The following is a 26,821-nucleotide window of genomic DNA, read 5'->3' as shown; positions in this document are numbered from 1 at the left end:
TCTGTCTGAATTTGGATAATTTGGTGGGACAGCCGATCTCTGAAAGCCTTCAGAGCGTTCCAGACCGCTCGTAACTCCAGGAGATTGATCTGCAGATCGCGTTCCTGGAGGGACCAGCTTCCTTGGGTGTGAAGCCCATCGACATGAGCTCCCCACCCCAGGAGAGACGCATCCGTAATCAGCACTTTTTGTGGCTGAGGAATTTGGAAAGGACGTCCCAGAGTCAAATTGGACCAAATCGTCCACCAATACAGGGAGTTGAGAAAACTCGTGGACAGGTGGATCACGTCTTCTAGATCCCCAGCAGCCTGAAACCACTGGGATGCTAGGGTCCATTGAGCAGATCGCATGTGAAGGCGGGCCATGGGAGTCACATGAACTGTGGAGGCCATGTGGCCCAGCAATCTCAACATCTGCCGAGCTGTGATCTGCTGGGACGCTCGCACCCGCGAGACGAGGGACAACAAGTTGTTGGCTCTCGTCTCTGGGAGATAGGCACGAGTCGTCCGAGAATCCAGCAGAGCTCCTATGAATTTGAGTCTCTGTACTGGGAGAAAATGGGACTTTGGATAATTTATCACAAATCCCAGTAGCTCCAGGAGGCGAATAGTCATCTGCATGGACTGTAGAGCTCCTGCCTCGGATGTGTTCTTCACCAGCCAATTGTCGAGATATGGGAACACGTGTACTCCCACAGCCTGCGAAGCGCCGCTGCTACTACTGTCAAGCACTTCGTGAACACTCTGGGCGCAGAGGCGAGCCCAAAGGGTAGCACACAGTACTGGAAGTGACGTGTGCCCAGCTGAAATCGCAGATACTGTCTGTGAGCTGGCAGTATCGGGATGTGCGTGTAGGCGTCCTTCAAGTCCAGAGAGCATAGCCAGTCATTTTCCTGAATCATAGGGAGAAGTGTGCCCAGGGAAAGCATCCTGAACTTTTCCTTGACCAGATATTTGTTCAGGGCCCTTAGGTCTAGGATGGGACGCATCCCCCCTGTTTTCTTTTCCACAAGGTAGTACCTGAAATAGAATCCCAGCCCTTCTTGCCCGGATTGCACGGGCTCGACCGCATTGGCGCTGAGAAGGGCGGAGAGTTCCTCTGCAAGTACCTACTTGTGCTGGAAGCTGTAAGATTGAGCTCCCGGTGGGCAATTTGGAGGTTTGGAGACCAAATTGAGGGTGTATCCTTGCCGGACTATTTGAAGAACCCAACGGTCGGAGGTTATAAGAGGCCACCTTTGGTGAAAAACTTTCAACCTCCCACCGACCGGCAGATCGCCCGGCACTGACACGTTGATGTCGGCTATGCTCTGCTGGAGCCAGTCAAAAGCTCGTCCCTTGCTTTTGCTGGGGAGCCGAGGGGCCTTGCTGAGGCGCACTCTGCTGACGAGAGCGAGCGCGCTGGGGCTTAGCCTGGGCCGCAGGCTGTCGAGAAGGAGGGTTGTACCTACGCTTACCAGAAGAGTAGGGAACAGCCCTCCTTCCCCCAAAAAATCTTCTACCTGTAGAGGTAGAAGCTGAAGGCTGCCGGCGGGAGAACTTGTCAAAAGCGGTATCCCGCTGGTGGAGCTGCTCTACCACCTGCTCGACTTTTTCTCCAAAAATGTTATCCGCACGCAAGGCGAGTCCGCAATCCGCTGCTGGAGTCTATTCTCCAGGTCGGAGGCACACAGCCATGAGAGTCTGCGCATCACCACACCTTGAGCAGCGGCCCTGGACGCAACATCAAAGGTGTCATACACCCCTCTGGCCAGGAATTTTCTACATGCCTTCAGCTGCCTGACCACCTCCTGAAATGGCTTGGCTTGCTCAGGGGGAAGCTTGTCCACCAAGCCCGCCAACTGCCGCACATTGTTCCGCATATGTATGCTCGTGTAGAGCTGGTAAGACTGAATTTTGGCCACGAGCATAGAGGAATGGTAGGCCTTCCTCCCAAAGGAGTCTAAGGTTCTAGAGTCCTTGCCCGGGGGCGCCGAAGCATGCTCCCTAGAATTAGCCTTCTTTAGGGCCAAATCCACAACTCCAGAGTCGTGAGGCAACTGAGTGCGCATCAGCTCTGGGTCCCCATGGATCCGGTACTGGGACTCGATCTTCTTGGGAATGTGGGGATTACTTAGTGGCTTGGTCCAGTTCGCCAGCAATGTCTTTTTTAGGACATGATGCATGGGTACTTAGGTGGAGAAGGATAGTCCGGGAGCTCAAACATTTCAGCCCTGGGCTCGTCCTCCACAACCACCGGGAAGGGGATGGCCGTAGACATCTCCCGGACAAAGGAAGCAAAAGACAGACTCTCGGGAGGAGAAAGCTGCCTTTCAGGAGAGGGAGTGGGATCAGAAGGTAGGCCATCAGACTCCTCGTCAGAGAAATATCTGATGTCCTCCTCCTTCTCCCATGAGGCCTCACCGTCGGTATCAGACACAAGTTCGCGGACCTGTGTCTGAAGCCGTGCCCGGCTCGACTCTGTGGAACCACGGCCACGGCGGGAGCGTCGAGAGGTAGACTCCCTCGCCCGCACCGGCGAAGCTCCCTCCGCCGACATCGTCGGGGAGCCTTCCTGGGAGGCTACCGCAGTCGGTACCGCAAGCGGCACCGATGTCGGAGACCTCACCCCGGGCAAGGGGCCAGCTGGCGCCTCACTCGACGGTACCAGTGGCGCAAGCACCCCCGGTACCGGAGGGGAAGGGCGCAACAGCTCTCCCAGGATCTCTGGGAGAACGGCCCGGAGACTCGTGCAGAGCGGCTGTGGAGAAAGACATGGAAGCCGATGCAGGTGTCGATGTCAGAGTCTGTTCCGGGCTGTCCATAGTGGAGCGCATCGACACCTCTTGAACAGAGGGTGAGCGGTCCTCTCGGTGCCGATGCCTACTGGGTGCCGACTCCCTCGGCGACCCAGAGCTCTCGGTGCCGACACGGGAAGGGGACCGGTGTCGATGCTTCTTCGACTTCTTGGGACGAAGCACGTCACTGGAGCTTCCCGGCACCGACGAGGAGGACGTAGAATCCAACCGTCGCTTCCTCGGGGTCGAGGTAGGTCGGTCTCGGGGGGGCTGTACCGCAGGAGCCCTCAGGGTAGGGGGAGACCCACCCGAAGGCTCACCGCCACCAGCAGGGGAATGGACAGCCCTCACCTGCACTCCAGACGAAGCACCACCGTCCGACGACATCAGCAGACGAGGAGGTCCCGGTACCACCGACGCCGACGCAGCCTTCCGATGTCTCAGCCCCGATGCAGAGGGTCGATGCCTCGATGCACTCGATGCAATCGCGGCCGAGGATGAAGGTCTGGACGCTGGCGACGTCGATGCACTCGATACTCCCGGTGCCGATGCCGACGAAGAGCTCGAGAACAAAACGTTCCACTGGGCCAATCTCGCTACCTGAGTCCACTTTTGTAAAAGAGAGCACAGACTACAGGCCTGCGGGCGGTGCCCAGCCCCCAGACACTGAAGACACGACGCGTGCCTATCAGCGAGCGAGATTACCCGGGCGCACTGGGTGCACTTCTTGAAGCCGCTGGGAGACTTCGATGTCATGGGCGGAAAAATCGCGCCGGCGAGGTCAAAACTCGTAATGGCGAAGATGGCACCACAAAAAAAGGGGAAGAAAAACTTCGAACCGAGGCCTCAAAGGAGCCTACCCCGACGACGAAAGAAAACTTAACGGGGCAAAACTAGAAGTATAGGAAGGGGAACAGACCGAAAAGGTCTCCTTCCGAATGTTTTTTTTTTTTTCGTAGCGAAATCCAAAAAAGACGCGCGAGGTCGACTTTCGGGGCGCGAATGGCGTAAACACGACCGTACCGAGCGCGGACAAAAGAAGACTGGCCGGCACGAGCTGGTTTCGGGTGGGAAGACGGCCGCGCATGCGCGGTGCACGTGGGCGCGCGAGGACTAGCAAAGGCCTTTGCTAGTGAAGATTCCGATTGGAGGGGCTGCCGTGGACGTCACCCATCAGTGAGAACAAGCAGCCTGCTTGTCCTCGGAGAATACATTGAAACTAATCTTGTTCTAGATAGCGCTTGAGTCGTCTTAATTTTAATTTGAAAAAACATTTCCGAATCACTGAATTGATATATAACTCAGTCGATAAACAGTAGTAGTAGTAGAGTCTAAAGTAACACACAGAAGTGTAATATCAGATTTCAATAATACTTCTCACTCCAGCCAATTTTGGATTAGTTTGAGGCATCAGCTCTTGCAATTTTCCTACCCATAAAATATTAGTCGTCAGGGTTGATTTTAAGATGATTCAAAGAAATCAAAGTATAGATAGCATCAAAGTGTAAGTTGTAACCAGATTCACATGAATGGGGAATAGAATAATAATATCATCAGCATATGAAAAGTATTGAATACTGAAAGTTTGAAGAACCTTCCCCAGACCACTAAGGTATACAATGAATAAGACAGGGGAGATCCCTGGGGACACCTTGGTTCAGGTTCCATTCCATTAACCGGTCACCTTGTCAACTAACCTGAACCACTCTATTTTTTTTTTAAAGCCAGAAAATCAATTTAGCACTTCACCAGAGATTCCAAACTCCACCAGCTTATTCAACAAACCATCATGATAAACTAAATCAAATGTAGCAGATAAGTTTCTTAATGCAGCTGGACCTGAGTACCAGTGTCCAGAATCAGTCTCAGTTCAGTTAAAACTGCTCCCAAAACAGTTTTTGTACTAAATTGTGGTCTAAAGCCAGATTGCATTGGATCTAACAACTGATGATCTAAATATTCCTGTAATCGGTCAGCAATTTTTGCAATAGTGGGGGAGGGGGGTTGCCACAGGGTGATAGTTACAGCTCTCCTTTGGATGGGTCAGCATATAGAATGCATCCTGAAAATGTTATGCTTAGAGCATGGTGATGTTCCACCAATAGACAGTTCAGCTAAAGTTCTGTGTTTAACTAGATTCCTCTTTGACTTTCAAACTATAGATTAATAACCTGTATAAGAAATATTTAAGATCAACACACCATTACTTTTTTGAAAATCAGTTTGCTTTATTAGTGCAATCTTTGATTTTGTCCTAGTTAGGCTATTGTAATGCTCTCTATGCAGTTATTTATATTGTTGGAAAACTTCAGTTCCTCCAGAATACAGCAGGTAGGTTGATATTTTTTTGTAAATATTTTTATTAATATCAAACAGTAAAAAAACATTGCAAAATGCACAACAGCAACTTCAGAGTCCAAAAAATTCCCCTAATCCCATCCCTCCCCTTCCCCTGAATTCCCAGAATCCCACATAGGTTGATATTTAAAAGGAAAAAAATTGATCATGCTCTGCCATTGTTGAGAAACCTCTACTGGTTGCTAGTTAAGGGCAGAATTGAGTTTAAATTAACCTCTTATTTTTAAAGCTTTAAATGGGTCAACATGAGTTTGTGTGTCACCTGATCATCTTGCCCCATGTTAATGGTACTGTTAGCCTAAGGGATCATCATGTTTAAATTTTCCATCATTTAAAAATGTATGTTATAAGAAGAAACTTGAAAAGTCATTTTTCATCAAGCAACCAAAACTTGGAATTTCATACCATCCCTTCCTTCTCAAACTACTGCTCATCTATATAATTTTCCATAAAAATCTAATCAATCTATTTCAGAAATATTTATCGTAAATTGACATTGTTATCATAATTTGTCATTATCATAATTCAAAGTTTATCTTAATGTAAACTGCTGTGGACTTTAAGGCGTTAGCAGTCTAAAAGTATGTTGATTAGACTAGATTCCCAAACCTTTCCTGGGGGAACCCCAGCAAGTCAGGCTTTCAGGATATCCATAATGAATATACATGAGATAGATTTGCATACCAAGGAGGTAATCTTATGCATTTTCATTGTGGATATCCTGAAAACCTGACTGGCTGAAGTTCCTCCAGGACAGATTTGGGAACCCATGTATTACTGATCTGATATAGTAGTAGTTTTTTGGTTTACGGTAATCCAACTTTGCTTGGCTTACTGTCAACCAAAGTTGAATATAAATGCTTGAATTTAATTATGAACTTGCCACCTGCTATAGTGTCCAACAAAATCAGTTTCCAATAGCTGTGTGCAAGGGAGGTCACTAGGAAGTGAGGACAGCAATGATAGGAAGGAACAAATAAGATACTTACACCAATGAATGGAATAAACTTTTGATAGGAGTCTTCATCTTGGCTGATGGGAGAAAAGTAAATCATTAAAAATAAGAAAGTGCTATGGTCCAGCTGCCTTCCTATCCCTCTTGCACTCCTCCAAGAAAGATACTATTATTTCCATGCTCTGCCTCTTGACACAGTTCAAGCAACCTCACAGGTAACTCATATTTTCTTCTAATCCACCAGAAATTGCCCTTTATGGAACTTTCAGCTATATCATTGCCTTCAGTGGAAAGACCAGGAAAGAGAAAGGAGATTTAGACTAGAGACATAGCATAGTACCAAAATAATCCCAGATAGCCAAGTTATTTACCTGTAGCTAGTATTCTCCATAGACAGCAGGATTCAAGTCCTCACAAATGGGTGACACTACTTGAGAAAGTCTGATGCAGGAAAAAAAACCCCACTTCTATAGCTTTGAACAAATTCTAGCAGCTTTTTGCAACTTGCCACAAGGGGCCTCCTTAAATATCTTAATGTTTTTAGAAGATAACTTCTAGGGCAGGGGTAGGCAACTCCGGTCCTCGAGAGCCGCAGGCAGGTCAGGTTTTCAGGATATCCACAATGAATATGCAGGAGATAGATTTGCATACCATGGAGGCAGTGCTTGCAAATCTATCTCCTGCATATTCATTGTGGATATCCTGAAAACCTGACCTGCCTGCGGCTCTCAAGGACAGGAGTTGCCTAACCCTGTTATAGGGGATATGGGAGGGTATATGAGTACTTGAATCTTGCTATCAATGGAGGACATCTGCAACAGGTAAGTGGATTCGTTTTCTCCAAGGACAACCAGAATTGCAGGCCTCATACGCAAAATTCCTTAGCTACAGACTGCCTTTAACAAAAAAGAGGAGGAGAAAAAGAAAGGATACTGCCAATAGCCAGTAACAAGCTTTACTCTTTTTTTTTTTTTTTTAACTGTTCATCCCACTCTTTTTTTAAAAACCAATATAACTTAAAAATATTTTTAAAATGGGCCGTAGAGTTGGATTCTTCACCTCAGAGGTTGCTTGACCGACTTAACCTCAACCTGTCATATTGAGAATTCCTTTCCAAATGAGACTAGAATGGATAACCTGATATCTTCATCACAGCCCTGCAAATCTCATCTACAGAGGTTGATCTCAAGTGGGCTATGGATACAACCATGACTGACACTGAGCCTTGACATAAGCCATTAAGTTCAGGGCTGCCTGGGCTTAAGCAAAGGTAATGTAGAGGCATATTTTCAAAGCACTTAGACTTACAAAGTTACGTGGAGGGGCATAATCGAACGGGGCCGGCCATCTATATGGGCGGCCATCTCTAAGGCCGGCCCCGGAAAGCGGCATACCAGACTGTATTATTCAAACAAGATGGCCAGCCATCTTTCATTTTGATAATACGGTTGGGGCCGGCCATATCTCAACATTTGGGCCGGCTTTAGAGATCGCTGCCATTGGTTTTTGCCGATAATGGAAACTAATGGCGGCCATCTCAAACCTGGCCAAATCCAAGGCATTTGGTTGTGGGAGGAGCCAACATTTATAGTGCACTGGTCCCCTTCACATGCCAGGACACCAACCGGGCACCCTAGGGGGCACTGCAGTGGACTTCAAAAATTGCTCCCAGGTGCATACCTCCCTTACCTTGTGTGCTGAGCCCCCCCAAAACCCACTCCCCACAACTGTACACCATTACACCTTATGTACATGTGGGTACAGTGGGTTTGGGAGGGGGGTTTGGAGGGCTCCCATTTACCACCACAAGTATAACAGGTGGGGGGGGAATGGGCCTGGGTCCACCTGCCTGAAGTGCACTGCACCCACTAAAACTGCTCCATGGACCTGCATACTGCTGTCATGGAGCTGGGTATGACATTTCAGGCTGGCATAGAGGCTGGAAAAAAATAACATTTTTTTTGGGTGGGAGGGGGTTGGTGACCACTGGGGGAGTAAGGGAAGGTGATCTCCGATTCCCTCCGGTGGTCCTAAAAATAAATGGACCAAGTGAAGCCGGCCAAGTGCTCGTCAGAGCCGGCTTTCTTTTTTCCATTATTGGCCGAAGCTGGTCTCAAAACCACACCCCCGTCCCGCCTTCCATACCCTGCTGAAACGCCCCCTTTAACTTTGGCTGGCTCTGTGACAGAAAGCAGTTGAAGCCGGCCAAAATCGGTTTTCGATTATACCGATTTGGCCGGGTTCAGGAGATGGCCGGCCATCTCCCGATTTGTGTTGGAAGATGGCCAGCCATCTCCTTCGAAAATGAGCTGGATAGTAACCTATAAGTGCTTTGAAAATGTGCCCCATAGTCTACTAGCCAACTTGCTACTGTGTGCTTGGTAAAGACAGCCCCAAGTTTGATGAGGTCAAAAGAAACAAAATGCTTAATAGATTAAGGCTTTTAGTCTGCTCTAAGTAGAAGGCACGTCCACTAATGTTGGTAGAATGACTCATTAAAGTGTAAAGTAGTTACCACCTTAGGAAGAAATGGTAGATATGTATGCAGAACCAGCTTATTTTGAAAAACATTGTATAGGGTAAATCAGTCACTAAAGCCTAGAGCTCACTAACTTTGCATGTCAAAGTAACTGCCACCAAAATTAAGACCTTCCAGGTCAGATACTTTAGCTCACAGGAACCTAGTGGATCAAACTGAGTTTACACCAGCTAGGTAAAAACAATGCTGAGGATCTACGACACGGGGTGGTTGATGAGAGGCTTCAATAGAAGAAAGCCCACATAAGTCAAACAACTAATAACTGTACAGAGATGGGTTTTCCTTCTACATGGTGATGGTAAGCACAAGTTGCATTAAAGGTCAACACCACCACTGTGAGCTTTAAATCTGATTCTGAAAGATGAAAACATATTTTTGTATGGGGCAGAAAAAGGGATCTAGGACCCTAATGTCACCCTATGTAATAAGTGCTACACCCCCAAAACAAGCTTTTCTTCATCTTCCCTCCCTCCCTTTCAGACTTGATTATAATTGACTTGTGACTCAGCCTTCTATATACTGGTTCCACTGTTACGGAATTGAGGATTCCTTGATTAGGTTTAAATCTGGCCTTAAGACTTAAATGTCTTTAGGGACTAGGTCTGATTTATGGCTGGAAGAAAGATTTATGGCTATTCCCTGCTTTCTTCTCTTACCTTCTTTCTCTCTGCTATGCTCTTTGCTTCTGGCTTTCCTTTTTTAGTTTATACTGCTGTGATTTTTAATGAACAGCAGCCTATGAACACTCAAAAACAAACCACACAGTAATTCTCCTCTATGAAACTGTAAAATCGCTTAGTGAAGTTGCCCCTAGAAACCAGTAGGATATGAGATTCACCATCAAGCAGATCCGGGCAGCTATTGTTAACATCTTAAAATCTAGGGACCTGCTGGGGCTAGTAACAACTCTTTCCTCGTCAGATCTTAACCCTCCTCTGTGTCCTGCAAGCACAAGAGGTGAGGCAGAATTTTCAGAAGCCTCCGAAGGGGGGGCTGAGGAATCCTCGATGGATGGAGCCTCCCCCGAGAAGCCTGCAGAGGATTTACAGCAGGAGCTATTAGCTTCCACAGAGGTAACCCTAGGAAGCATTTGGATAATGTTACAGCATTTCAATAAGACAATTACAAAAGCTGCTTCGGACACTGCTTCTTTGGTGATTAAAGTTGATCTTTTGTCTAACTCTGTAGAAAAAATCAAGCAGGATACTGATAGCCAGAAAATACTTTTCCAACAAGAACTAAGTTCATTAAAAACTACAACTGAGTGCCTGATTAAGGATAAAGTTATTATTCATAACAAAATTGATCAGCTTGAAAACTTTGACAGCTCAATTTGCGAATATTGAATTTTCCTAAAATGGTAGAACTGAGTTCTCTTGAATTGTTTAAAAAATATTTGTCTGATATTCTCAATTACTCCTGTGACCATATTCCCCCGATAAACAAAATCTACTATCTTCCAATACCGCAAAAAAGGAGAGGAGGAGGAAAAAGAGAAAAACCAGAGAATCAAATGCAACAAGCCTCCGGATTACAAAATTTGACTGCATTCCTAGAGCAATCCTTAACCGAAATCCACACTCGCTCTACATTGTTGGTTTCTTTAGTCTTCGAGCAAGACTTGAACTCAATAACAATAATAATAATTATTATTATTAACTTTGTATAGCGCTGCCAGATGCACGCAGCGCTGAACATCCAACATAAAGAGAGACAGTCCCTGCTCAAAAGAGCTTACAATCTAAAAATAAGATAGACAGACACAACAATTAAAGACAAGGGAAGTACTGGGTGAGAAGGAACAAGGGGAGGGCAAATTGAGTAGTGGCTAGGAGTCAAAAGCAGTGGTGAAAAGGTGGGTTTTTAGCATTGATTTGAAAACAGATAGAGATGGAGCTAGACGTATAGGCTCAGGAAGTCTATTCCAGGCATAAGGTGCAGCGAGGGAAAAGGAACGAAGTCTGGAGTTAGCCGTTGGGTTGAAGGGGGACGACAAGAGAAATTTGTCCAGTGAGTGGAGTTCACAGGGAGGAATGCAGGGAGAGATGAGAGTGGAGAGGTAATGGGGGGCTGCAGAATGGATGCATTAAAGATCAGTAAGAGAAGTTTGAACTGTATGTGGAAGCGGACAGGGAGCCAGTGACTTGAGGAGTGGACTAGTGTGGGTATAACGATTTTGGCGGAAAATAAGTCGTGCTGCAGAATTTTGGACAGACTGGAGAGGAGAGAGATGGCTGAGAGGAAGACCAGTGAGAAGTAAGTTGCAATAATCCAAGCGAGAGGTGACAAGGGTTTGGATAAGGGTTCTGGTAGCATATTCAGAAAGGAAGGGGCAAATTTTGCTAATGTTATAAAGAAACGACAGGCTTTGGCAATCTGTTGAATATGCACAGAGAAGAAGAGAGAGGAATCAAAGATGACACCAAGGTTACGAGCCGAGGAGACAGGGAGGATGTGAGAGCCATTAACAGAGATAGAGAAAGGGGGAAGAGGGGAGGCGGGTTTAGGGGGAAAAATGAGACGTTCAGTTTTAGTCATATGGCTTATTCTGTAGCCTAAGAATAGTCTTCGAGCAAGACGAACTCAATAATGAAGTTATATTTTTAAAATGCTTTAAAAGAATTCTTGGGTGCATGAACCTGGATTTATCCGGATGTCACAAGAGCAACTCAGGAAAAACGGAGAAAGTTTCTTGCATTAAGAGAAGATACTAAAGCACTGGGGGCCAGTTTTACTGGCATACCCGTGCAAATGTATGATAAGATATGTGGGTAACAAATATGTTTTCTATGAATCGGATCAGCTGATAAGCTTTATTGCTTTAAAGAAAATTACCAAATGACTTTTGGGACTAGTGTTGAGTAAAGTAATTGTAAAATAGCCCGTGGTTTGGGTCCAGGCCTTATTGCCTATTATGAACTAATATGATATATGTTCTCCTCAACTTTACTGACCTCCCCCTCTAAATTAGTGGTCTACGAAAAGAGGAATATTTACTTTAGAATATTTTTTTTGTTATTTTAGATAATATCTCTGTGTTCCTTGTACAAGATATATCTTGTGAATAAGCTTTGAAATATTATAAATAAATTAAAAAAAACATCTAGAGACCTGATGTAGGGATGCAACAACTTGATCAATATTGGAATGTCTCCAAGTGCTGCCCAGGAGGGAAAGGTTAGGCATATAGATAGCTGGGTGGCTAGTGGACATGAGGATCGCCTGGTGACTTGCCTGCCTGGTGCGAAGGTGGCGGACCTCACGTGTCACCTAGATAGGATTTTAGATAGTGCTGGGGAGGAGTCGGCTGTCTTGGTGCATGTGGGTACCAATGACATAGCAAAATGTGGGAGAGAGGTTCTGGAAGTCAAATTTAGGCTCAGGTAGAAAGCTCAAATTCAGATCCTCTAGGGTAGCATTTTCTGAAATGCTACCCGTTCCACGTGCAGGGCCCAAGAGACAGGCAGAGCTCCGGAGTCTCAATGCGTGGATGAGACGATGGTGCAGGGAGGAGGGTTTTAGATTTGTTAGGAACTGGGCAATATTCTGGGGAAGGGGGAGCCTATTCCAAAAGGATGGGCTCCACCTTAACCAGCGTGGGACCAGGCTGCTGGTATCAGCATTTAAAAAGGAGATAGAGCAGCTTTTAAACTAGAAACAGGGGGAAGGCCGACAGTTGCTCAACAGCGCATGGTTCGGGATAAGGTATCTTTCAAAGATATCACCAAAACAGGGAAGATAAGGTATCCTGATAGTGAGGTTGCAAAAGAGACCGTAGTAGATCAGGTGTCCTTAAATAAAACTAACAATCAGACAAAAGATTGCAAATTAATACTGTCAAGTACTAAGCATGATGTAAATAGGAACAACAAACAGTTTGAAATGTCTATATGCGAATGCCAGGAGCCTAAGAAATAAGATGGGAGAGTTAGAATATATTGCAAATTAATACTGTCAAGTACTAAGCATGATGTAAATAGGAGCAACAAACAGTTTGAAATGTCTATATGCGAATGCCAGGAGTCTAAAAAATAAGATGGGAGAGTTAGAATATATTGTACTAAATGAAAAATTAGATATAATAGGCATCATCTCTGAGACCTGGTCGAAGGAGGATAACCAGTGGGACACTGTCATACCGGGGTACAAATTATATCATAGTGATAGGGTGGATCGAGGGGTAGCATTGTATGTTAATGAGAGCCTTGAATCAAATAGATTGAAAATTCTGCAGGAAACAAAACACTTCTTGGAATCACTGTGGATTGAAATTCCATGTGTAAAGGGGAAAAGGATAGTGATAGGAGTGTACTACCGTCCGCCTGGCCAGGATGAATACACGGATGCAGAAATGTTAAGGACGCAAACAAACTGGGCAACACAATAATAATGGGTGATTTCAATTACCCCGATATTGACTGGGTAAATGTAACATCAGGGCATGCTAGGGAGGTAAAATTCCTTGATGAAATCAAGGACAGCTTTATGGAGCAGCTGGTACAGGAGCCAACGAGAGAAGGAAAAATTCTAGACCTAGTCCTTAGTGGAGTGCATGATCTGGTGCGGGAGGCAATGGTGCTGGGGCTGCTTGATAACAGTGATCATAATATGATCGGATTTGATATTAGCTTTGAAGTAAGTATACACAGGAAATCAAATACGTTAGCGTTTAACTTTAAAAAAGGAGACTATGTGTCAGGTTCTCAGGTTCACAGCCCGCGGGGCTGGGCTCTGGAGCAAACGTGAGCCCTTGGGCTGCTGACGAGGAGCGACAGCAGCAGGCAAAACCCACCAACACTGGGTAAAGCACACCGGCAGGGACTGCAGGCACTGCCCAGCGAACCGGAACACATGGACTGGAATCACCCGGACTGGAGGACACAGGACTAGAACACACACCGGACCGGAACATACTGGACTGGAGCACACCAGACTGGAACACACTGGACTGGAGCACACTGGACTGGTCCCCCGGACTGGAGGACACAGGACTGGAACACGGGACTGGAGCACACTGGACTGGTCCACACAGCTTCACCTGCACTTAGCTACTAAGCCCCCCAGGAGTTGAGCTCATGGGTTCGAGTAGCCGGCAGTACTTACTGGACGACACAAGGACCAGGACTAGAACAAGCTGTAACTGAAGTGCACTTAACTCCTAAATTGACCAAAAGTGTTCCTAAGCCCAGCACCAACAGAAAAGCTCCTAAGCCCTCCACTAACAGCAGTGCTCCCAACAGCAACTAACAGGGGTGCCCCTACTCCCTACACTAACAAAAGTGCAGGGAAACCACAAGGAAAAAGGAAGGGAAGACAAAAGCCAGACCTAACACTGGTACTTCCTAAGCACCAAGCTGCAGCAGCTAAACATGGGTTCTCACCCTGGTGCTTCCTAAGCACCCAGCTACAGCAGCTAAACACAGGTCACGAGGAAAAGCGGGGAAAGCACAAGAAAACAAGCAGGAAAGCCAAATACCCAAACAACAAAAGGTGCTTCCTAAACACTTACTAACAAGGGTGCTCCCAGCACCAAACTCCAGCACTGCACTAACAGCAGTGCTACACACCGTAGCAAAAGGGAAAGCAGAGGAGCCAAAGGGAAAGACAGGGAAGTCAAACACACACGTCACAAGTGCACACTGACTGCACTAAACTAACCTGGACCTAAAGCAAGTAGCCAGAAGCAAACGTTGCGAAGGCCCTGAAGGAAAGAACCCACTTCCTTATCAAGGCCCTCCCAGATGATGTCACTCTCCCTAGAGCCAGGCAGAACACATTCAAACCCCGAGAGGCCCAACCCACATCAATGCAACACCGTGAAACACTTGAAGCCAGTACACCCAAAGAGTGTTAGAGCAACTCAGACTACACCCACAGCTGCAGAGAAGAGACAATTAACCATGCTGCTGGAAGCTGCCAGCACAGAGAGACAGAGCCAGCTCAGAAACGACAGAGAAAAGAAACAGAAGCCAGCTAAGAAGCTGACCCCCAGGAAAGAGTTAAGTTTGAGAGGGGTTCTGACCCCAATCATAACACTATGTTAAAATGAGAAGAACGGTGAAAAACGAACTTAGAGGAGCGGCTGTGAGGGGTCAAAAATTTACATCAGGCGTGGATGCTGTTCAAAAACACCATCTTGGAAGCCCAGGTCAAATATATTCCACGTATTAAAAAAGGAGGACGGAAGAACAAACGAGTGCCGGTATTGTTTAAAAAGTGAGGTGAAGGAAGCTATTAGAGCTAAAAGAAAATCTTTCAGAAAATGGAAGAAGGAACAGACTGAAAATAGTAAGAAACAGCAAAAGGAATGTCAAGTCAAACGCAAAGCGCTGATAAGGAAGGTTAAGAGGAACTTTGAAAAAAAGATTGCGTTGGAGGCAAAAACACATAGTAAATTTTTTTTTTAGGTATATTAAAAGCAGGAAGCCAGCAAAAGAATCGGCTGGACTGCTAGATGACCAAGGAGTAAAAGGGGCGATCGGGGACGACAAAGCCGTAGTGGAGAGATTAAATGAATTCTTTGCTTTGGTCTTCACTGAGGAAGATTTGGGTGGGATACCGGTGCCAGAAATGGTATTCAAAGACGAAGAGTCGGAGAAACTTAATGAATTCTCTGTAAACCTGGAGGATGTAACGGGGCAGTTGTACAAACTGAAGAGTAGCAAATCTCCTGGACCGGATGGTATTCAAACCCGGGGTACTGGTAGAACTGAAAAATGAGCTTGCAGAGCTATTGTTAGTAATATGTAATTTATCCTTAAAATCGAGTGTGGTACCGGATGATTGGAGGGTGGCCAATGTAACGCCGATTTTTAAAAAAGGTTCCAGAGGAGATCCGGGAAATTATAGACCGGTGAGTCTGAGGTCGGTGCAAGGCAAAATGGTAGAGACTATTATTAAGAACAAAATTACAGAGCATATTCAAAAGCATGGATTAATGAGACAAAGTCAACATGGATTTAGTGAAGGGAAATCTTGCCTCACCAATCTATTACATTTTCTTTGAAAGGGTGAACAAACATGTGGATAAAGGTGAGCCGGCTGATATTGTGTATCTGGATTTTCAGAAGGCGTTTGATAAAGTACCTCATGAAAGACTTCAGAGGAAATTGGAGAGTCATGGGATAGGAGATAAGTGTTCTACTGTGGATTAAAAACTGGTTAAAAGACAGAAAACAGCGAGTAGGTTTAAATGGTCAGTATTCTCAATGGAGAAGGGTAGTTTAGTGGGGTTCCCCAGGGCTCTGTGCTGGGACCGCTGCTTTTTAACATATTTATAAATGACCTAGAGATGGGAGTAACTAGTGAGGTAATTAAATCTGCTGATGACACAAAGTTATTCAAAGTCATTAAATTTCGGGAGGATTGTGAAAAATTACAAGAGGACTTTACGAGACTGGGAGACTGGGTGTCTAAATGGCAGATGACATTTAATGTGAGCAAGTGCAAAGTGATGCATGTGGGAAAGAGGAACCCGAATTATAGCTACGTCATGCAAGGTTCCACATTAGGAGTCACGGACCAAGAAAGGGATCTAGGTGTCGTCGTTGATGATACGTTGAAACCTTCTGCTCAGTGAGCTGCTGCTGCTAAGAAAGCAAATAGAATGTTAGGTGTTATTAGGAAAGGAATGGAAAACAAAAATGAGAATGTTATAATGCCTTTGTATCACTCCATGGTGCGACTGCACCTTGAATATTGTGTTCAATTCTGGTTGTCGCATCTCAAAAAAAGATATAATGAAATTAGAAAAGGTGCAGAGAAGGGCGACAAAAATGATAAAGGGGATGGGACAACTTCCCTATGGAAAGGCTAAAGCGGCTAGGGCTCTTCAGCTTGGAGAAAAGGCAGCTGAGGGGAGATATGACAGAGGTCTATAAAATAATGAGTGGAGTTGAATGGGTAGATGTGAAGCGTCTGTTTATGCTTTCCAAAAATACTAGGACTAGGGGGCATGCGATGAAGCTACAATGTAGTAAATTTAAAACAAATCGGAGAAAAGTTTTCCCTCACTCAACGTGTAATTAAACTCTGGAATTCATTGCCAGAGAATGTGGTAAAGGCAGTTAACTTAGTGGAGTTTAAAACAAGGTTTGGATGGCTTCCTAAAGGAAAAAGTCCATAGACCATTATTAAATGGACTTGGGGAAAATCCACTATTTCTGTGATAAGCAGTATAAAATGTTTTGTACTTTTTGGGGACCTTGTCAGGTACTTGTGACCTGGATTGACCACTGTTGGAAACAGGATGCTTGGCTTGATGCACCTTTGGTCTTTCCTCAGAATGGCAATGTATGTACCTGTGATCAGGAACTACTTGAAATAAAATCCCTGTCCTTTTTCTACTGGTGGAAGAGGTTTGACGGCATTAGTCTCTAAGGAGGAAGAGAGTTAGTATTTTGGGTTATTGAGAGTTTAAATCAAGATATTCTTGATGGATGATGTGTTAAATAGAGTCTGTAACCATAATGCAGAACCCAGCATAAAACTTTAGCCTCTTTCCTTGGGAGATTGTTCAGAATAGAGACGGGAATCCTGGTTATGTTCTCTTGGAGTCAAATAAAACCCATCTCGGATTCTGGTGAAGGAGCAGCTTGGGATTTCTGAGCCATCTGCCTTCTGGAACAGGAACAAGGGTGAAATCCCAGCTAAGTTTGACAGGACCAAGTGTTTGGAGGATACCTATGCTTTTGAAAGCAGTAAGGTCTCCTTGAACCCTCACCTCATACATTCTAGGAGAGTATGGTATGCCTGAGGTAGCCCTGGAGAGGGTAATAAGCATTTCATCTTGCTCCTTTATGAGAAAAGCTACTTCCTTATCTCCAAAGAGATTTTTGCTTTGGCAAGGCACATCAGCAAGCATTTCCTGCACGTTGTAATGTAGGTCTGAAGTTCACAACCATGGGAGCCTATGAACATCAATCACCATTGTAGAATCTTTCAATACAAATAAAAGCATCAGAGGTTTACTTGATGTTTCTTTCATACTTCTTCCTTTTGTCCACTAGTGAACTATGTCTCTGCAGACTTTTCCTGAGCAAGAGAATCTGTGAAGTCCTCAATCTTACGCAAAATGTTGCATATGTCTAACTCATGAAGAACTAGTAAGAAGTTATATGGTAAGAAAGCATAGCATTCTGAAACAGTTTCCTCCTAAAGAATTCAAGATAGGGGCATGTCTCCCTGGGAGCAATGAAAAGAGGATACTATTATGCTTGGATCTCAAGGGCAGATCTGACCTGCTTGTCAAACACAGGAACCATCTCAACTCTATACATAAAGTCTGCCTTTTGTTGACAGAGCTCACAGAAGGTGGTGGTGGTAGTTGGGGAGGGGTTGTCAGACTCTCTTAGTCTCATGTCTCTCAGTATTATGTGAATGTGCACAGTCATGACTTCCATTGAGGGGACTGAGAAATTGGATGATACCCAGCATCTCTTATCTGTCTTCTTCTTCCTCCTCTAGCCTAAATAAAAATTGTATCAGCCACTTCCTTAATAAAATTGGTGTGAATGAGAGGCCTTCTGGTGACAATAATCTCCTTTCTTGTGGAGGTGAGGGGTCTCCTTCACAGGATTATTCTGTTTCGTAGTCTGAACCCCAGGAATACTCTGAATATGAGAAGTTTGTCTTCCACAAGACTGAAGCTCTGTCAAGCAGGGATGGTCTCTTATGTATTTGTATACAATGCAGTGTACATTTAGTAGTGCAATAAAAAATAAGCAATAGTAGAAGTCTTGATATGTGCCTGCAGGAGGTGGTGGAGATGAAAATGGTAACGGAATTCAAAAATGCCTGGGATAAACACAAAGGAATCCTATATGGAAGGCATGAAACCAAACAAGCTTAGCAGTGATCAGATGGCAACTGTAGTAAAGAAATAAAGCCAGTCCTGGGCAAATTACTACAGTCTATGCCTTGAGCATGGCTGGAAAGATCTGGATGGGCTAGAGTGGCTTCGATGACATTTTAGTTGGAGAACAAGGTCAGTAAAGGCCTCATTGATGGTAGATCTGAACTGTGGGGATCTAGATGCCAATTGCCTCTTGGAAGTTTCTTCCCTCAAAATTTTAAGACAATATGGTGTGGCCTTGGAGTCTGGCAGCTACCGTGAAAGAAAGTGAAGTTGCTTACCTGTAACAAGGGTTTCTCTATAGACAACAGGGGAATACAGCAACACTTCATGGTGATGTCATCCAACAGAGCCTTCTGTGTTGGAGCTCTGCTCCAGCTCAGTCTAAATTTGACCACTCTGAGCATGTGCGGGTTTTCCTACACTACCTTGGCTGCCCCTCCTTATTCAGTCCAAATCCAAGCAAAAATGTAATTAGGAGTTCAAAAAAAAATTTTTTAAGGGGTTGGAGGATGAGTATGGCTGCATTCTCCTATTGCCTACAGAGATCCCCTGTTACAGGTTAGCAACTTTGCTTTTTATGCAAACAAGCAGGGAAATGCAGGCACACTCCATGGTGAGTCTCAAGTTGAGGGCCACATAATTTTGAATACTGGGGTGGCCCCATGAGAGCTGTATCTGGTAAAGGATATATATACCTACTAGAACATCTTAATAGATGGGTGAGAATTAAGGAACAAAATTATACACAGTCTGCAAGCTCCAAAGTCGTTGAAGCGGTATACCTTCAGGTATAGTATTTGTGTTGGATAGCTTATAGGAAGTGTGGTCTCTAATTAGAAGACATTCAATTATCTTGTTTGAAGACATTTAGATTACCGTATTTTTCGGACTATAAGACGCACTTTTTTCCCCCAAAATTTGGGAGGAAAATGGGGGGTGCGTCTTATAGTCCGAAGGTAGATTTGGCTGGCTGGCCGCCCGCCCTCCGAGTTCGGGATCGCCCTCCCCCCGGCCCTGTCACCACTTCTCCGTACTCACGTCACGCGATCTTCCCTGGTGGTCTAGTGACGTCGGGGCAGGAAAGAGCCCCCTCTTTCCTGCCCAGCGCGCTGCTCTCCATCCTCCTGTATGCAGCCTGACGGTCTCGGCGAGATTCAAAATGGCCGCAGAGACTTCAATTCTCGGCGGCCATTTTGAATCTCGCTGATAAGGGTGGAGGCATAGTTATTTTAGATCGAACATCTTATATACAAGAAGTAATGAGACAATTAGGTGATACTACCTTTTATGTGCCTCTTAGTGATGACCCTACAGACACCTTAAAAAACGAAATAATTGCAATTGTCGACCATGCATATAGTATGGGCTTTCTAACACTGAAAGAAAAACAATTCTTGATTACAGAGCACCCTGTTGTTCCAACGATTTACATTCTACCTAAGATACATAAATCTATGACTGATCCACCAGGTAGACCTATCATTTCAGCCAATAGTTCAGTTTTGGAACCCCTTTCTATATTCACAGATTACTTCCTTAGACCATATATTCCCAAAATTAGATCATATGTACGTGACTCATCTCATTTTATTAATATGTTGGAAGAATATAGCGGTGACTTAGAAGATTTACTATTAGTCACCCTTGATGTTGAATCACTGTACACTAACATACCTCAGATGGAAGCATTAATTGTCATTGAAGAAACTTTGCGCGACAGGCAAACCGATACACGGATTCCTAATAGGCTTATTTTAGCCTTGGCTACATTGGCTTTGACGAAAAATTACTTTCATTTTAATGGTAACTTTTATTTACAAATCAAAGGCACAGCTATGGGGGCGTCCATGGCCCCCGATATAGCCAATCTCTACATGGCTAAATTCGAAGATTTATACCTATTAGATCATCCATATAAACAGCATGTTAAAATGTATAAGAGATATATAGATGATATTTTTATACTGTGGAAGGGTGATAGTGGTCTATTGCAGCAATTTCATGAATGGATCAATACATGTGACTCCAATTTGAAATTCAAAATGCAATTCGACACAGATAATATTCCTTTTTTAGACATCAAGGTTAAAAAGGACAGGTACTGGCTCACTACTTCGTTATATAGAAAACCCACTGATAAAAATTGTTATTTACATTATTCAAGTTATCACAATAGAGCACTAAAAGATAATTTACCATTTTGTCAATTTTTAAGACTGAAGAGAATATGTGCTGACGTAGATGACTATCACAAACATTCTAGAGATCTAAAAAATAGATTCAGACAACGTGGTTATCCGGACAAATGTATCACAGAAGGGTTTAAAAAGGCTAGCCTGAGAACTAGAGAAGAACTGTTGAATACTGGTGTCAAATTCAATTCCAATCCGAATTTAGTCTGTGCTCTTAGATTCTCGTCCTTGAGCCATTCTTTCAAGAAAATTATTTTAAAACATTGGCATATTGTCCAGATACATTCATGCTTTAAAGAGGTTGTTCCAATTTTTGCTCTTTCGAGAAATCCCAATTTAAGAAATTATTTAGTTCCATCTTCTCTTCCAATGATCAAAGATAATTCAATTCACAAATTTGGTGGACACAGACCGTGCAACTCTTGCACAGTTTGTGCCCACTCTCTTCAGTTAGATTTATTCATACACCCCACCACAGGTAAAAAAAATGAGTTGAGATTTGATAGTGATTGTAATTCTGAAAATGTTATTTATATGATTTTATGCCCTTGCAATATGATTTATATTGGCAAGACTAAAAGGAAAATAAAAACTCGGATAATTGAACATCGTAGCTGCATCAGGAGGCAGATAAAATCAGCTCCACTAGTTGGACATTGGATTGATGCTGAACACAGCATTGATGATTTAAAATTTTTTGTGTTGCGGCTCATTAAACAAAATCCCCGTGGTGGAAATATTGATCAGAAACTATTAAGAGCAGAACAACGTGCTATATATCAAGCCGAATGTGTAGCTCCAAAAGGTCTTAATAAGGAAATTGAATATCTACATTTTCTCTGAAAATTCTTTCCACTATTCTTTTCATTTATTTTTAGCTATGAGCCTGTATATATATATAAATTGTTTGTATTATTCATATCCCTACGTTACGACCAGTATCAATTTTTACTATCTTTACTTTATAGTAGTATTTCTTAATTTTGTGTATCCAAATATCCAAACAGAGTATATGACCAAATCTTTTATTAATTCTTTTATTAATTGATCAATGTAATTATATAATAATTCAGGTATCTACACACACAAAAAATATATTTTGTTTGAGGGGGCAGTTATTTCTAAGGGACACTATTTACCCCTTTTTTTCTTATTATTTTTTATCTTTTATTATTATTATTTCCTTCTCTCATTTTCTCCATTATTTTTTCATTATTATACATCTTCAACAGAGTAGCGAAGAGAGACCGTTTTTCCAACTTATAAAGATATTCAATGGAATATAATTGGTCTCAGTTTGCCCGTTTACCTCATTTTGTCTTTATTACATTATGATCACTTTATTATACTTCCTTATTGCACATTAGCTATTGATTTTATGTTTTTTCTTGAATGATTTCATATAAGCAGTTAGTTTATGTTTTTTTGTCGGTCATTAGTTTTGGTATTCATGCATAATTCTTTTTTAAGTATTTCTTGATTAAATATCTGGTTACCACTTTATTATCATAACTAATCGCTACCTCCGGAACATGTATTCACCATTCTGTCGAGCCTTTTAAGTCGGATTAATTTTAGTCAATTAGTCTTCCTTATTTTTGTGACCCTTGAGCATTTTATCTAATGGCTTCTTAAATAATTGTTTGACATAACGATCACTCAGCATTTTCATTAATTTCACTCACCAGCTTCCATAATAATCGTTTGATATAACTGTCACTGGCACTCTATTAGTCAGTATACCTGTCAATCATTATTTTGAAATTTTACGTACCCTATCAATGGAATCCACGTTTCATTACAGCGCTATTTAGATTGGGTAATTTTGGCGCCAACTTTTTCAATACTAGTTTAAACTGAACCCGTTGGTACGAGGCAATACTTTTATTTCATTTTACTCAGGTAAGGTATTCTTCACTTTATTTTCATTTCTATTTTCAATTTCATCTAGTCCACCATGACTGCTTGATACAACATCACCGATATATCTTTTTGCCTGTTTTTACTTTGATAAATCTTAACATTTCCTTTACATTTCCGTTAGTACCCTTGACGCTTTGACTGTGAGGGATGTGTATATGTATATTCATTTATATCTCACACGTCAGTATTGGGTAAATTCTGGCGCCAACTTTTTCAAATTGAATCTGTTGATACTCTTTATTTTATTCAGGTAAGGCAATTTTTATTTTTATTTTTAATTTTATTAAATCCACTATAACTACCTGATACAGCATCACCGATATATTGTTTAGTTTGTTTCTATTTTGATAATTTGACAATTATAAGCGTAACATTTCCTTTACATCTCCGTTAGTACCCTTGGCGGTTTACCGTTAGGGAAGTGTATATATTTATATCTCTCACGTCAGTATATTTGAGATATATCATTACTATTGCTGACACGCAGTCCTTTCTTCTTTTTTTCTTTTTTCTATTTTTTCTCTTCACTCCTTGCGAAGTGTGAGCGTTATCTTTTCTTTTTTGATTGTTAGGCCCTTAATATATGTCCGGATTGGTTGGCTCTTTTGAGATCTTTGTCTTCATTTGTTATTTTGTGACACTATTATTATTAAAATTATTTATATACACTTTTTAGACTTAAATAGATATTTGGATATACATTTTTACATATTTAAATTTAAATCTTTAATCTCATGATTTTGTATAGACGTTGGTTTTATATCTCATTCCCAATCATGCGTTGCCAACTTATGATTTATTTTTCTAATTGTATAGACGTTGGTTTTATATCTCATTCCCAATCATGCGTCGCCAACTTATGATTTATTTTTCTAATATTTGTCTTATCATTCATTTTTATGCTACTTCTTATTTTTGCTCGTAACGTTTATCACCATGCTGTTACTACGAAACGGATTTTTATATATAATCTAAATATATAGCTATATACTTTTTTATGCAACAATTATTTAAAAACTCTCTATGATATTGGTCGTTACACTTATCTTTTATTTTTATTTTCATCATTATTTCTTGCATTTAGTAATTTTTCTTATTCCTTTTATTCATGCAAAAATTTCTTATAGAGACAACATTTTATGAGCTCCATTGTCTGTCAGTATATTCTGTGCAACTACTGATCGGTATGTTCAACTTTTATTTTTATATGTATGTATTAAGAAATCATCTGTTGTAAATATTTTGTATTTTTATTTTTATGTAGTATGCTATGCCTTTTTTTAGTATGTCATTGCTTTTTACTTAGTACATTATATCTATTATCAGTTTTTTATATTTAAAGAAATTTGTTCCACTATATGTTTTATTTAATTATCTATTGACTCATGGAATGATATTATAAGCCTGTGATATAGACATATTACTTTTTGAAATATGTTTCTATAATGCTAATCAAATTATATATTATTTATTAACCATTTGATCTCTATGATGCTTGTCTGATGATATAGTAATAGTATTTGTATTGATTTAGTTAATATATTAAATTCTAAGTTAGAGGATTTCATTCGTATCAATAATGTTTTATATTAGGTATTTTTTACATTACGTGTTTTTACATTAAGTTTTTATACTTGGTGTTATATATTTGATTTAATTTTAATTATATATGTGTTATGTTATTTTATAGACCCCTGATGAAGGCTTTTTTAAAAGCCAAAACACGGACTGTGTAGGGTCCCTAATAAAGTTTTCCTGGAGCATCTCACCCCTTGTCTCGGATTGATCTCTTGAAGTTGTGTTTTTCCACTTTTTTCTTTTTTGTGTTGAACCTTTGTGGAAACTTCGAACCCCCTTTTTGTTTCACCACCATGAATCCATGAACCCTTCAGGAAGTGACTGAGTGACTTCAGAACGTTGTCTTCAGAACGTTGAGGGTGAGTTTTATTATAGTAGATGTTAAAAGCCTAAGCAAATTGCACAGCCATGGTACTAGCTGTGTGCAGTCTACCAGAAGAGTGTCAGGATAGTGAGCCCATACCTGACCTCCTAGCAGAGACCTTACCAGAAGGATCTGACACTAAAGAGAAACTATTCAAACAAACAGACTGTGAAATATCGGTCACTCAGAAGAGAAAACTAGAACAGAAAACATGTATAAAAGACACACACTTTACATGCTCTACGTATGAAAAAGATTACAGTGTGAAAAAGGAGCTAATGCAGTCCCTGAAAAATAATAAAGAAACTGGAATATGTACAAGTATAGAATATGGGAAAAACTGTATTAATAAAGCCAAACATTACAGAATATCAGAAAAACACTGATAATCGAATATCTTCATGTCCTGGTTATGACAGCAGCTTCAACCAGGAAGAAAGCTCTACAAGAAATGCAAAATTTCACCCAGAAGAGAGACCAGTTTCAAGTAAGTAGTGTAAGAAAAGTCTCAGTTGCAGGAAATTGTCAAAGAAGCACAGAATCCCTTCAGGGAAGAAACTGTTTACATGCACTGAATGTAGAAAAAGCTTTATTCATAAATCACAGCTAACAAAGCACCACAGAATACGCACAGGAGTAAAACCATTCACAGGTGCTGAGTGTGATAAATGTTTCTGTCAGAAGATACTTCTCACTATTCACAAATTGAAGCATACAGGACTAAAACTGTTAGCATATACTGAGTGTGGAAAAACTTCTGTTGTAAGCACCGGAAGGGCAAGGAATATAGCAAAGCTGATGGCCTCTCCAGAAAGGAAGAGCCAGAACCACCCTGACATTGGACTACCGAGACCCGATCAGTGGTCTGTGAAGGCCGCAGTCCGGGGCCTCTCTCTTAAGGGGGGAGGCGTGAAGAAACAGTGTGTTTTCCCCTACCCTTCCCCCCCCCCCCCAGCAGGGATCCCAGAGGCCTATGACAGCTTACTCACTGAAGTATAGAACTATGGGCTTGGAATGAAGGCACCTCTTACTCAACTAGAGAAAGTCCATGGCCAGGCCAAAAAGGACTACCACAGTGCCACAGATGCAGACTGCAACCCTGGGGAGTTCAGCCCTCTCAGCAAAAATCCAGCTGCACCAGTTCAACCTGCACCATCTGCTGGAGAGAAATACTGACAAGTTTCAGGCTGTACCTCTGCTTATACTAGTAATGTTACTAACGTGTCATCTTCTCTACATCAGTCTACTGGTCGAGGGACATAATTCACTGTTCTGGGCGGATGAAAAAAAAATTATGTTTTAACAAAATGAACAGTGTGTGGTGAAGGATGTCTTTGGCGTTATAGAAAAATGAAGGCTCAGGAGGCCTCATGCAGAAAAGAAGTGGTGAACATGCATGGTGAGTTACAAAAAACTTCCACAAAATGTTCTAAGATCACAGACGTTTTTTCCTCACTGGGCTCCATCAGATGGCATCACCCAATTTATATGGGGTTGCAATCCTACTTGTCCTTGGATAAACTGAGCTTCAGGGTAACTATGCTATGATAAAGCCCTTCCCAGCAGTGCTGCCAATGCCAAATCTCAAGGACAAAGTCACACATTTTATTTTTACATTTATTGATTGTACCTGTCAACGAAGCTGCCCATGTCAGCATTGGAGCTGACCGTAAGCTACTTTTTTCAACTGGCACCAGTTATATACATAATTTTATGTATAGACCACATCACTGCAGGCTCTATGCACAAAACATATACAGATGGTGGGAGACATGGACTGTTCAAATGCTATATAAGTTAAGCCAGTGAAACAGCAGGTCAAACTTTCAAGTATGAAAGATGCCATCACCACTTATAAGTATATTCAATGGCGCCCTTTTAAGCAGCCAGTGGCACTGAATATAAACAGAAAGTTAAGCACCAGCACTTAACTTTGTGAGTTATTTAATTGGCTCATCTATCAGGCCCATATATTTTATTTTTTTATCTGTTTTTTATTGATTTTCAGTTATACAAAACATTTCTCATTTAGGCCCATATATTTTATGCAGACTTCTCACTCAGGCTAACAGGTGAGGGATAATCATCACTTACAACTTGTGTTTGCAGGTGAGCATAGCTTCTGCAATCGGTAGCTGGTGGGTTGCATAGGCGCCGGCCACGTACTGCATAATCCGACCAATTACATCAAAGGGCTCTAGGAAAGGCACAAACAAAACATACAAGTTCATCATTAAGTGCTGCGCAACACACAAAAACCACCCTCTTCCTCTTCTCCCC

At 42.4% G+C, this 26,821-nt stretch overlaps 1 protein-coding gene across 1 annotated transcript in view; it reads right to left on the bottom strand.

The window, feature by feature from the left end:
* PACS1 (phosphofurin acidic cluster sorting protein 1) overlaps window positions 1–26,821 on the bottom strand; it is a 419,530-nt gene that overhangs the window by 150,694 nt on the left and 242,015 nt on the right. Inside the window, exons 18-19 of the mRNA XM_030219186.1 lie at window positions 26,636–26,738; window positions 6,124–6,166 (exon numbers count right to left, since the gene is read on the bottom strand). Coding sequence (XP_030075046.1) covers window positions 6,124–6,166; window positions 26,636–26,738 — 146 coding nt within the window. The remainder of the gene's footprint in view (window positions 1–6,123; window positions 6,167–26,635; window positions 26,739–26,821) is intronic.

This window comes from Microcaecilia unicolor, chromosome 11 (genome assembly GCF_901765095.1).
Source record: "Microcaecilia unicolor chromosome 11, aMicUni1.1, whole genome shotgun sequence".
Taxonomy (NCBI): Eukaryota; Metazoa; Chordata; class Amphibia; order Gymnophiona; family Siphonopidae; genus Microcaecilia; species Microcaecilia unicolor.
Note: the sequence above shows the minus strand (reverse complement) of the source record. Positions and strands in the feature narration are given on the sequence as shown.